This window comes from Callorhinchus milii, unplaced genomic scaffold (genome assembly GCF_018977255.1).
Source record: "Callorhinchus milii isolate IMCB2004 unplaced genomic scaffold, IMCB_Cmil_1.0 Scaffold12, whole genome shotgun sequence".
NCBI lineage: Eukaryota > Metazoa > Chordata > Chondrichthyes > Chimaeriformes > Callorhinchidae > Callorhinchus > Callorhinchus milii.
Window position 1 is genome coordinate 18621363 of NW_024704753.1, and position 14340 is coordinate 18635702.

The 14340-nt window shown below is 45.4% G+C and overlaps 1 protein-coding gene across 1 annotated transcript in view; it reads right to left on the reverse strand.

Annotated features, from left to right (window-relative positions):
* cacna2d2a (calcium channel, voltage-dependent, alpha 2/delta subunit 2a) overlaps positions 1–14340 on the reverse strand; it is a 171912-nt gene that overhangs the window by 140758 nt on the left and 16814 nt on the right. The window contains exon 2 of the mRNA XM_042339608.1: positions 9857–9938. Within this exon, the coding sequence (XP_042195542.1) occupies positions 9857–9938 (82 nt within the window). The remainder of the gene's footprint in view (positions 1–9856; positions 9939–14340) is intronic.

Sequence of the window (14340 nt, forward strand, 5' to 3'; positions counted from 1 at the left end):
TAACAACTGGGTTCCTACTTAGTGCCAAGTAAACAGAGGCGTGTGCGCGTGTGGAGTAAGGAAACTTGCCGACGGTTTCACCCCGTCCGGGAATCTGCAGTGTTACAGTAGTGATTTGTATTGGGGTTCAATAAGGAGGGGGAGGGGAAGAGAGACTAAAAATCAAAATCACGGCTTACGTCCCAAATCCTTTTGAGACTCGTCTTAAAAGGGGGTTGAGATTCTATCGTCGGGAGACCTACGAGTCCGGTTCCGGTTCTGATAGTTCCACGGTCACACTCTCACGCCCACGGGTTAATCCGAGGAACGCAAGCAGACAAACACACGGAAAATATGAACACGCAAGCGGATTAGCGTGGCCAGCCAGACACATGCGCGGAGAGTATTAACGCATTCAAACATCACCCACTTACGACAGACAAACACACTCGCAAACACTCGCAGTGTTCTTGCAGCCACAATGCCTGACATACACGGGTATGTAAGCTGCACCTGAGCGCAGACACACTCATACAAACAGGAGGGCTGTTGTAATTGAACCCGTCCTCAGCCAAAGCTTGTGTTTCTCCAGCTTCCATTTGCTACGCTCTTCAAAGCAATTACTGTACGTGCACACGGTGCTCCTCAGCTACAGGACTGAACGATAACAGTTTTGACAAGAGTCAAGAAATATTCAAAATGTCACAATATGTCTACCGAAGATCAGAGATCATTTGTTTCTCTCTCTCTCTCTCTCTCTCTCTCTCCCTCCCGAGCGGGTGGTGATTGGATCGGGATGAAAGCCGTGAATTGATATTAATTATAACTTGGATTTAAGTCGGGTAATGAGAATGTTAGCTCTGCATAATTATTTATACCTGCGATTCGCAATGACGTCTGTTTGAATGGAGGCTATCAAATAATGTGACATTTTACGAGCTTCGTTTATCTTTAGAAAAGGATGCTAAGTATTACAGAAATGTAAAAGATTTCTGCCGCAGTTAAGTGACCTTATGGAGGTTAGAGATAGCAACATGTCAGGCCGACTGTGTTGCAATTATTCGCTGTAAATGTTAGTCAGATAGGCAGGAAATGTCATCATGGGAAAACCTGTGCCCTATCACACATATCGTACCTTTTCACTCAACGAAATTGCTGTGGGAAAGACAGCAGCTCTGTGGTACATAAGCAATAATGGGAATTTGCAGATGCAATCCGGCTGAATCAAGTCTCGTCTGGATGAGAAAATCAGGGGAAAAAAGGTAAGATACTGTATTTCAATCTCCCAGCCAAACTCTCAATTGGCAAAAGAAGAGAAATGTACTTCTACCACTCAATGATCTCTTCCACGAGCAACAGTCCCATCCTGCTATTGACTGGCACCTTGAAAAACATGTGTGTACTCCCTCACAGCAACAACAACAACAACAAAATGATGACACACGTGTACAGTACGTTGATGCGAATCCGTCACACGTGTGAAATCCATCGGTTGTTAGTCGATTGGCGGATCACTTTTCCGGGGGTAATAATCCTTCGAAATGTTTTTAATTTAAAAAAAATAATAATAATTTGGTCACTCAATCCACGACTGTTTGTGGGGACGCTGCTGTGCGCAATCGGCTGCCGCGTTTCACCCACAAAGTATACATTCACTACACTTGATATATCCTGCGAAGCGCTTTGAAATGTTTTGAGGACGTGATAAGGCGCTAAATCAAATGCGAGGATTATTATTATTATCGTCATTTTTATTTCCCCAAACACATGAAAGCCACCATTGCTAGACCCTCACGCACTCAAAGTCCATCAATAGATGGGGGAAAGTTTGCATCTCAGGGCATTCTAGATCCCCTACAACAACAACAACAACTTGCATTTATGTAGCGCCCTTCACACTGGATGAAGTTTCTTCGTAGCTGTTTGTGGGACATTGCTGAGCATAGATTGGCTGCTGCGCTCGCCCACAAAACCGTCACTCCACTTTACAATGTCTCCTGTGGAACGCTTTGCAAAGTCCTCCTGACATGAACGCAAGGATCATTATTAGATTATTATTATAATTATTATCATCTGGGGCAATGACTTTGTGGCACCCAAAGTACGTACATACGTCCGACCACACAATAAATATGCCGAGACTGTGTTAATTAGAGCAGGTTTCGTAATCGCCTACAAAAGGTGTAACATGCACCTGCAAGGAATGAGGTAGTGCCGTCTCACAATCAAAATCGGGCTTATCACTGCTCTAAATATACGCAGTAAATCAGAGAGGGTAGTGGGCAGACAATACCCATCCCGTTTTACAGCACAACAAACCTCTCTCTGTACCAAGGTTCAGAATGCCTTGCAGCATTACTGGATGTTTTAAGTCCCGATAAGACAATCTGTCCGCAGCAGGCTGTGTGAGACACTGCACGAAGAGACAGTCTTGTCAGACACAAACACACAAGCCATCTCAGTCCCAAGGGCACGGACGTCAAAACAAATGCAAACAGTTGTCTAAACTTGGTGCCTAATCCATATTGATGATTTGCTTATGATTAACCAGAGTGTATGCTCTGATACAGTATCATATTATTCCATCCCAGAGATTCTGGCCAGAGAGACATCATGTAACTCAGGAAAAATCCGTACAAGGTCAATACTCTCTCTCTCTCTCTCTCTCTCCCTCCCTCTCTCACCGGGTTATTAAAAATTTAAACTGCTCTAGATTTCCGTGGCACATCCCTTCTTGTCTGCTTTCAGACTTATCTTCCGTACAGAGAGTTCGGCAAAACATTACCACAATTAGCCACGTCAGAACTCAGTTCACCAGTGAATTCCAACAGCACATGTAATAATAATAGCAGTAGTAATAATAATAATAATATTATTAATAATGATAACAGTAATAATCCTTGCAATACACAAAAGGCAAACTACTGCATGGAAATCTAAAATAAAAACAGAGGTCGCTGGGAGCACTCAGCAGGTCAGGCAGCATCTATGGAGAGAGAGGACAGTGAGCTAACGTTTTGGTTCTCATCTGCCGTGGGTTTACAGAAAAGGATAGTGCATGATTGACCTCACAGTTAGGCTTCAGGATATAGTAATAATCCGCTCATTTGATACAGCGCCTTATTACATCTTCGAGACATCTCAAAGCGCTTCACAGACCATACTGTAAAGTGAATTGACTGTATATTTTGTGGGCGAAACAGGCAGCCAATTGCGCAGAGCGGCGTCCCACAAACAGGCGTGGATTGAGCAACCAAAGAAGGAAGGGGGGAGGTTGTGGGGGAGGTGGGTAACATTATGCGTTCACAATGAACTGGAATTCATGCAAGAAAGTTACTCCATTCGGTCTCTCGGCTTTTGAGTCTCACAGGAACGAGAATTCATTTGGTCAACGCACACTGTAATTTGTTTTTTAGTAAATGAAACAATTTACATTCCCATTAGCTCTTATCTAAAACGTGATTAGTTCCCATCCCACACATTTCCCAGCTTCGTGTTGCAAACAGCGATTCCCTTCTCTGCAATTTAGGACACGGGCTCATCTGGCATCAGAAGCTTGATGGACAACATTCGTTTTTTTTTACTAGACCATTAGACGAAGCGTTCCCACTGCAAAACAATGCTCTCCACAGGGCAGTGAAAGAACTATCAAAAAGAGTCAGTGCGTCCTCAAAAGAAGGAGAAGGGTCAAACTATCCAAAGCAATCCTTCTTTTTTACCCCACAACTAGACACGCGATCTGTTGGGTGTCACAAATAATACTAATGAACCTTGTATTTGATACAGCGCCTGATCACGTCTTCGAGACATCCCAAAGAGCTTCACAGGATATACAGTAAAGCGAATTGGCTGTATGTTTTGTGGGCGAAACACGGCAGCCAATTGCACGCAATTACAAAGATCAACCTGATTGAGCAGGAGAAAATACAAGAGTAGCTGTTGAAAAAAATGGCGCAATGAATATTTTTCGGGTGAAAAAAAATCTACTTCCCGTTCACAAACACTCTTTTAATCAACATCTTTCCTGAAAAGTTAAAAGAGCTAAAGCTACACACGATATGCCAAGAGATGAGAAGTGTCAGACTCATCTATTCACGGGAGCTGAAATGGAATTTAGGTCCTGAAAATCACTCCTCACTCAATACAAAATGGATTAGCGGAGTCACAGGACAACCAAGATTACACACCCTATGACATCCAATACCTTGTTTCCAAAGAGATGGTGTGGTTTGCAGTTTATCATTCCCAGGACACTCAAGTATCTGCATATCTTCAGATGCTTTTATTGACTTCCTTGTACCCCTGACAACAATGCCATGACATCAACTATACGAACATTGGAACATAGGAACAGGAGGAGGCCATTCAGCCCCCCAGCCTGTTCTGCCATTCTATAAGATCTGTACCTCAACTCCAATTATCCGTTGGTACCCTGACCTTACAAATATCTATCCACCTCAGTCTTGAGAATGTGAATGGATGCAGCCATAACCCACAGCCTTTTAGGGGAGGGAGAGAATTCCAGATTTCCACTCCCCTTTGTGTGAAAACTGCCTCCTGATACGCTACAAATTTCTCTCGCTCTATTCTGAAGGAGCATAATAATCCCTACATTTAATGTAGCAGCTGTCCAAAAAACAGCATGGAGCCAATGACCAATTCTATCTGGAGCTTGTTGGCCGGGACACCAGGAGAAACTCCCTCCTCTTCACAATTTTTGTTTTGAAATGGGTTTGTCAATATCCACCTGAACAGCGAACAGGGCTTCAGATTAATATCTCACTCAAAGGTCTGCAGCTCCAAAATGTGGCACTCCCCCCAACACTGCACTGGACCCACAGTTGGCCGACTCAGAGATGAGAGGGCTTCTTGGAAGATTGAGGCATAGAACAAACACACCTTTGGGTCAGAAATATTGATCAGTACGGGATTCAGAACACTTTACGATTCAACAGCAACCGAAGTGCTCCCTCGTTTCAAAGCAGTGAAGCAAATTATGCAGAGATTTGCTCTGAAGCTTCTGTTCGATTCCGGTAGAAAATGATTACTTAATGGAAATAAATGATTTCTGAATTGTCGGTTAAGCAGTGATTGCCATTTGTGACCTGACTAAGACATGGAACACACCGATAATAATTTGGTCACTCCAATCCACGACTGTTTGTGGGGACGCTGCTGTGCGCAATTGGCTGCCGTGTTTTGCCCACAAAATATACAGTCAATTCACTATAAAATATATCCTGTGAAGCGATTTGAGACATCTCAAAGACGTGTTAAGGCACTATATCAAATGCAAGGATTATTATTATTATTATTATTAATGGACAAGCTCCAACCCAGATCACAATCTCTTTGGGATCAGACATTTGGCTCTGTCTGAGACGGCTTGCGTTTACTGCAGACCAGGTGTCGCAGCGAGTACAACACTGACTTTATATAAATATATTAGCAAACCTGACACCAAAACAATATAGATATCAAGGTTAAAGACAAACATTACATGCTGATCCCACATAGTTCATCATCACTGTTGGCCTTACTGATGAATCCCAGGAGGGAGTTGGAAAGGTTCAGGTGACAGACAGCTGAGGGAACTGGGGCTTCTGTAGACTCCACCACAATATGGATATGTTTACCTTCTCACTTACCACCTGCTGCAGACACTACCAACACACAGTAACCTGTACACTGCATTATCGTAATAATATGATCCGGGGGAATGGAAGACTGACAGATGATCTAATTAATTGTTTAAGTAGATCTCACGTGCTAGGGTTGTGCCATGTAGTGCCCCCGTGCTCCCCGCTGCTCGCTGCATCTGTCACTGCTCTTACGGAGCCTGCGTTTTGCTCAATTTTGTGCATCGAGAAAGCATTTGTGCGAAAAAGCATCGACTAGTTTTTTCTTCCACACCTCCTGGCACTGTGAGAGGGGCTCCAGTGAGTGCAAGAGGGGCTCACGTACACCCACTCCTGCAGTCTCAGTGTGCGGCTGGCTAACAATACACAACTATCACTGGAAAGTCAACCCACCAACCTAGTGTGTGTCGCTGCAAAAAATTAATGACAATAATCCTTGCATTTGATACAGTGCCTTATCAGGTCTTCGAGACGTCTCAAAGCGCTTCACAGAATACTGTACAGTGGAGTGACTGTGTATTCTGTGGGCGAAACACAGCAGCCAATTGCGCACAGCAGCGCCCCACAAACAGCCGCGGATTGAGTGACCACATTATTACCTCTGAAAAAGCGATTCACCAATCGACTAGCAACAGAGTTCCTACTTACTGCTCGCAAGCGAGAGGACCTGGGTTTGATTCCCGGGCAGGGCAAAACATTGGGCAGGTTTCCCATTTAATTTAATGATGCAATTATCTTTTTTTGGAAGAAATCATTACGCCCGGAAAAGCCATCCACCAATTGAGTAACAACCTACTTACTGCTCGGTTAACAGAGGCGTGTGTGAGGAGACAGGAAATTTGTCTAAAGTTTGGCCTTGCCTGCCCGGGAATGAGAGCAAAACCTCAACTTTGAGACCTAGAAGTAAGCGCTCTGGGACGCTACCCCGCCTGAAGGACGCTATAATAATGCAAGTTGTTGTTGGCGTTTTTTCGCCAACAAGGAGGGAATCCATCTTATGACTCCTGTCTCCTTGGTGCTACTCTACTACGGTAATCAAGGCTAAAGGAATCAGCCTTGGTTGTCAGATTAGACATGGCGCTAGATTCCTCAACCCGGTTGCCCCTCGTTCTTTGGGGATTCCAGGAGAAATTCAATGGTGTTTGTAATCTCTGAACTTTTGAGCTCAGAGAAGCCTTATCTCACAGGGCCACTAACCAGGTAACTCAGGTGTTATGTGGACCAGATGGCAAGTCCTGCCTGCGTATACTGGCCTGTTAATTTAATGATGCAATTATCTTCTTCACGGCTGCTGTTCACTGGGCTACTCTCCTGCGTGTTCCCAACTCTCACCGCATCACATCAACTAGAGCAAGGCCATAAAAACCTGCGATCACAGCGATCTCCAAACCAGCGATCCCCACTGAAGTTCTTTGTCGCACACTGTTCCCGGGATGATTCCTCCCTCCTGATTATTTTTCCAGATCATTTTCCTCACTTCGGCCTCCTGCTTGTCCCTCGGGCCCTCCATTCCATTCCACCCTCGGTGGCCGTGCTTTCAGCCACTACTCCCCCGCATTTCTAGAACTTTCTCCCTCTATCTCTCCCACAGCCTTGCCCCTCCCTCCCTCCCTCCCTCCCTTCCTTCCTTCCTTCCTTCCTTCTTCTCTTCCTTCCTCCCTTCCTTCCTTATCTTCAAGTCCCACCTGAAGACCTTCCTATTCGACCAGTGCCTACGGTCAACTCCTCCTGGCTCGACATTGTGCTCCTCCAGGTGGGGGTAGGAGGGTGACCGAGGGCACAGTCGAAGTGGAGGGTCTTGAAACGGGCCTTGAAGGAGCCGAGGGGAGGGAGCGAGGCGGAGGGACTGTGGGATGGAGATCCAAATGAACCATAAATAATCACTGCTGCGGCATTTGCAAGATGCAGTCGCCAAGGCAGCTGTTTGACTATTCATTCCCCGCACCATGCAGCTGTGAAGCAATCCTGTCGGCGACCCCAGTTTGCAGACAGCGGCAGCTTCCCAGGTCCGCGCGCGGTGGTGATGTCTCTGCGTCGGCCCACTTTCATTTTCGAATGCATTCGCCACATTCCAATGCAGTCGGCGTAGCAACCTTTTGCTATCTCGTTCTCTCAGCGGGAAATACTGCAGGTAGTGGCACAAAATGTGCCGAATGATTTAGCATCCAATAAGCCAATCTGTCATCGTGTCCGTAATTGTCACACTGCATGTCGTGTTGCTACAGCCCACAGCAATGGTAAGTGCAGAGTAATAGCTGCCTTTGAACTTAAACATTGACATTTCGCAAAACTGTCTTGGAATACCACCTTCTGAGAGGTTCACTGGGGGAGTGATAACGCTTGCGTTTGAAGAGACTGTCGCTAGATATGCATCTGTCTGCAATCATCGGTGGCTGCGTCCGTGGTCGACGGCGAGTTTTAATAATAAACGACCCTGTCCCAAACTCTTTAATAAGCAGGTAATCGGTAAATATGCAGCAATAAAGCGGTAGGAAGTAGATCGCATCGTAACTGACACAAAACACATTTAAATACAATCGCACTGGGGTTACTACAATCACAACAACTTGTACTTACACAGCGCCCTTCACGCGGGGTAGTGTCCCAGAGGGCTGGACGGTGACGGAGTCTGACCCTGAGCTGGGGGTTGGGGGGGGGGGGGGGCGTGGGGGTGGGGGAGAGGGAGTGGGGAGGTGACCGTAAGCACCATCAAAAAGGAAGGTCTTCGGGCTTTAATCATACCGTCCTTGCCCACAGCAGTGTCCGGAGGTGAAGCTTTGGACGCTGCTGCGCGCAATCGGCTTCTGCGTTTCGCCCGCAAGATACACAGTCAATTCACTTTACAGTATGTTCTGTGAAGCGCTTTGAGAAGTTTCGCAGCCGTGAGAAGGCGCTGTGTCACGTGCAAGGATTATTATTATATCCTGCAGCCCCACTGTGAGGCCAGTCATGCGTTATTCCTTTCCGTAAACCCACAGCAGATGGGAACGTTCTCCATTGTACCACAGGGATGGGTCTATTTGAAAGAATCCAGAGGGAGATCCCAGAAGAGGCAAATTACACCATTGGTCTGAATCTCTCCCCTTTCCCCTGACACACGGCTATTCAGCTTGCTGCTCGGAGGACATGTACTTCCTTGGTCAGCAGACTGGCCTGATTCTTGCTTCCAGTTGGATCCCCAAAAGTGTGACGCGATCGACTCTCCCACACAGCAATCATCTGAACAAAATACCAGTTCCCAAATGAATGAGTTACGAATGGATTGTGCAGTGTGATGGATTGTGTGATGTAAACCCCCTATTCACACGCGGCAGTGGAAACAGAGGAACAGGAGGAGGCCATTCAGCCCCACGAGCCTGTTCCGCCATTCTATAAGATCATGGCTGATCTGTACCTCAACTCCAATTATCCGCCATTGGCCCAGATCCCTTGATATCCTGACCCAACAAATACCTATCCACCTCAGACTTGAACAGCACACAACATGTTCACATTGCATCTCTTTGTAAGGCTGATGATGTGTTTAACTCAAGGCAGAAATCCTATTGATCGACCTTAAGAGGGCACCTTCGGCAGTTCCTACCGTTGACGGGCAGGTCCCCATCCCCTCCCTCACAACAGCTTTTCAGGAACTCGGCAATAATACCATCTACACCTGCTGCCTTACCCTCAGCAAGGCAAAGCAACAGACTGGATCATTAAGGCCTTCAATCTGCTCAACTCCTAATGCCAACTCCTCCACCCTCCATGCAATGCAGTTGGATCTCTGCTAAGACCTGTTGAGTCAGCTGCCAATAATAATAATAATAAACCTTGCATTTGATGTAGTGCCTAACCACGTCTGGTAGACCCCTCAAAGCGCTTCACGGGATATACTGTAAAGTGAATCGACTGGGTATTTTGTGGGCGAAACGCGGCAGCCAATTAGCGCACAGCAGCGTCCCCACAAACAGTTGTGGGTTGAGTAACCAATTGAGTATAATTTTTTTTTGAAGGGATTATTACCCCCGGGAGAGCAATCCTCCAATCGACTAACAACCGGGTTCCTACTCACTGCTGGTACACAGAGGGGTGTGTGTGTGTGTGGAGTAAGGAAAATTGCCCAATGTTTCCCCCTGTCCTGCCTGGGAATTGAACCCGGGTCCTCTCGCTTGCGAGGCGAGTGCTCTAACCACTGAGCTACAGGACTCCACACTAATACACAGGACCTGTTGAATATTTATGTTTGTGACACTCACCGTTTTGAGCTCTTTTATCCCGCTGACCTGCCGGACGACTCGATCTAGTTCCTGTTCGATCCTCCCAGCCCAGTACTGAATCCTAAACAAAGATGGAAATAAAGAGAAGTGTGAAGCCTTTGAACTAAAATAATCTATTAATTATTAATTAATAAATCTATTAATTAATAAACAAGGCCAGGAGTTCATGGTAGCTTTTCAACTACTGCTTGTTTTGAGAACCAGTTTCATATTCCAACCATATCACTGACATATCACATCAATCTCAATACTATTAAAACACTTAAAAAATAATTTGGTCACTCAATCCACCACTGTTTGTGGGGACGCTGCTGTGTGCAATCGGCTGCCACGTTTCACCCACAAAACATACAGTCAATTCACTTTACAGTATATTCTGTGAAGCGCTTTGAGACGTCTCGATGACGCGATAAGGCGCTGTATTAAATGCGAGGATTATTACCCCAAAACTAAAAAACACCAACATTACAGGGGAGGGGAACACAAGGTCAACTCTGCTTGTCAACACCATCCACAAAACTACAAGGACTAAAGCTTTTAAGGTCAACCATACAAACATGCCAAGCCCAAGCCGACAACTAAACCCAAACACAAGCGCTGTGGACAACTAGAACGTGACAACTGGCCCCAAGACCACAACTAAAACTGAAGTTTAGTAAAGCAGCTGGTTCCTGAATGGCAATGATGCTAATCAGTGTGGTGCTGCCTCTTTGCATTTGCAGCCCGTTGCACTGTTCACACTGACCAAACAGAACATCTGGTGGCGGAGACCAGAGTAAACAGTGCTCTCTCTCTCTCTCCTCTCTCTCCATGATTGTCGCCAGTCACATCCGATCTTTGTCATGCTCGGAGAGGCATCTCTCTCTCTCTCTCTCTGTCTCTGTCTGTCTGTCAAAGTTGGGAAAGGCTTAGTAATCCTCTATTGTATTCAAGTGTCTGAGAGTTGCCAACAGTAATGCCTGTGGTCGTACTACCATTCCCTGAACATGTGGGGGCGGGGGCGGTTATGCCAATCTCTGTGATGAAGCTCCAATCCTTGTCGGTAAAAATTATTTCAATGACTTATCTAAATCTGCAAAGTGTCCCCCATTTATTGCACCATTGTAATTATTTCCAACATCATTGAGAGAGACCTTAGAACAAGAATATCTACTGCTATCGTTTGGGTTGTGATCAGACAGAATGTAACAATGTCATTTTATTTTGACAGGGTTCATGTGCAAGTTGGTTTAATTGATTTAAATGATTGAGTGTTTAATTGAACAGCCATGATAGGGGCAAAGTGTCATGTACTAAACTACAAGTATACACAACATTCCCTTTTGTTCTTGTGATGTTATCACAGTCAAACAATTAAACCAATTGGGTAATAATAATAATCCTTGCATTCGATGCCTTATCGCAACCTTGAGACGTCTCAAAGCGTTTCACAGAATACACTGTAAAGTGAATCGACTGTACGTGTTTGTGGGCAAAACGCGGCAGCCAATTGCGCACAGCAGCGTCCCCACAAACAGGTGTGGATTGAGTGACCAAATTATTATTATTATTTCTTTGAAGAGATTATGTACCCCCAGATCAGCGACCCGCCAGTCGACTAACAACCGGGTTCCTACTGACTGCTGGATAAACAGAGGCGTGTGCGTGGAGTAAGGAAACCTGCCTGAGGTTTCGCCCTGTCCTGGCCGGGAATCGAACCCAGGTCCTCTCGCTTGCGAGGCGAGAGCTCTAACCACTGAGCTGCAGGACTGCACAAAACTCCAAGCTAAGGGGACTCAGTGAAAGCCAGGCTTCGACCAACTGGAACTATCTATAATGCCAACACTGAGCATTTTAGCGGCATTGTACCAGGTTCCAACGAGCTGGAGAATCATTTGAACACCTTGGACAGCTATTACAATACTGTGTCAGGTCCAGATCATTTGATATGTTGCCACGTTGGCCGGATACAATGCAATGACTGCTGTACCCGTGCCAATCAGCGAGATGATAAAGTCTTACCGATTATCACAGACCTACTCCACATTTACCTTTCCAAATAATTAGCGTCTTCATCCCGTGATGGCTCCATCAATCACGCCCATTGCCCAGACACAATTCATTAAAAGGGACTCGCATTCGCTTTGCAACGCCGACTGAATACAGTTTTTGAGGGAAAATGTAATGTCACCAATTTTATCGCCATGGTAACCGTGACTGTAAAATGGTTGACTAGCGGCAGCCTCGAATCTTTAGGAACAACACAAACGTTTGCCTTAAAATGGAAGCAACACAATTGCCTTTCACGTCGGGGGGGGGAAACGTCCCAAGGGCTTTGAAGCAACGGAATGGGAGGTGGGTGGAGTGGTGGGGGTGGGGGTGGGATTTTTTTTCACGGTGATGGAAAGTAAACTGTGTTCAGGAATGACAACGACGTAGAAGGCGCTTTGAACAAAAAATTAATAATAACGATTATTCGGTCACTTGAACCCACCGCGGCTGTTTGTGGGGACGCTGCTGTGCGCCATCGGCTGCCGCGTTTCGCCCACAAAATACACCGTCACTACGCTTTACAGTGTATCCTGCGAAGCGCTTTGAGACGTCGCGAAGACATGGTAAAGGCGCCGTGTCAAATGCGAGGATTATTATTATTATTATTATTTCTGGGGCACTGCTGTGTGCAAACTGGCTGCCACATTCGCCTCAAAACATGGATTATTATTATTATTATTATTATTAAGATCCATCTGACCCATACCCGAGATTGGCGGGGAGGGGAGGGGGGTGGAATGGTGAGTTAATGTTTTTTTTGTGTGCATCTAATCTATTCTGCAGCCCAGCCTGCATGCCCTTGATATTGACACTGGATGTCACCAATGAAAAAATGCCCCACTGAGCAATATTGACACAACTCACCTTAATGAGCAGAAAATATACCTAAACTAAACACGCAAATCAATAAAAGAGAGAGTCAACCGTCTGCTTCTGGGTTTGCGACTGGTAACAGCAGCCGAGATAAGCCTCACCAGAGGGGCTGACGCTGTACTTGTTATCAAAAATTTATTAGCAACTGTGATTGTGGAGCCGTTGTGATTCCTGCCTGATATTGTCAGCTTTGCAGCAATCACACAAATTGATAGAGTATTTATTTACACAAGTAAACTGAACGCACCAAAGAAATGATTTGCTCCTTTTTTTTTTGGTCCCGCAAACACATTACGCACATCAAACATCACAGATCTACTCTCTGCTAAATTATTCACAAGCACCAACGCAGGCCCAACACAGCTCGCTTCTTTGACATCAATTCCAGCAAGGTTTATAGAGCTATGGAGGGCGGTGTTCCTTCCTGCTCATGTGTTCACCCTCAAGAAATCTGTGTACCGTGTAGAGTGTGACACAGTGAAGGTAATAATAATAAGCCTCGCATTTGATACGGCGCCTTATCGCGTCTTCGAGACGTCTCAAAGCGCTTCACGGGACACACCGTCCAGTGAATTTGACTGTGTTTTGTGAACAAAACGCAGCAAACAATTACGCACAGCAGTGTCCCACAGTCATGGATTAAGTGACCCGAGTATTATTGTTATTATTTAAGAATTATTATTATTAAGACAACAGAAGTACACAACAGTGGATGACAGTAAAGATAACGCAATAGTGTGAGAGATTGACACACAGCTGTTTTGTGCAACACAAGGAGAGAGAGACTGGAGACATGACAAGCGTACAGCACAGTAATGTGAGAGAGCGCAGAGATAGTGTCGAACAACAGTGTGGAGATGTGAGCGAACACAGCCATGGTGTAACACTGCCAGAGGGGTGAGAGCAGAAAATATCCCTAAACTAACTAAATAAATCAATAAGAGCAAGTCAAACAATTTGCTTCTGGGTCCAAATGTGACAGCAACGTTAGTGGAGTAGAAACAGCAGCATGATATCACATTTAGTCCGTGTGTTTATGCGAGCGAGAGAGAGAGAGAGAGAGAGAGAGAGAGAGAGAAACTGCAAACTGATACGATAGTGAAAGGAGCACACCAGCTGACAACAACTTACCTGAAAATAATAAAAAATTATAATGGCGCAGACCCGTACCGTTCAAACATACGGACTAATATTTAATCCTCGACTGAGTGCTGAGCACCTGCTAATATTTCACCCTCGAGGGATTTGGATGAAGATGAAGAGTTTTTCTCCCTGGTTCAATTAAACGTTTACTGTTAATTATCTCGGAGAGCGAAGCATTCCTCCACAACATTTCTCCAACACAATGCAGGACTTTAAAGAACGTGACTTCAGTCAGGAATGTCAGACGCGAGTGGAAAAAAAAATACCGACTTGGTCGAGAGTTAAGAAAGTAGAATGAAGTGGTATATCTGGTATCATTCGAGTGAATCTCCTCTTGTCACCTCACCGTAAAGAGACGGGGAGAGCGTACAGAGGAAATCCCCTTTGAAGATACCAGGGATGAATGGCTATAATTA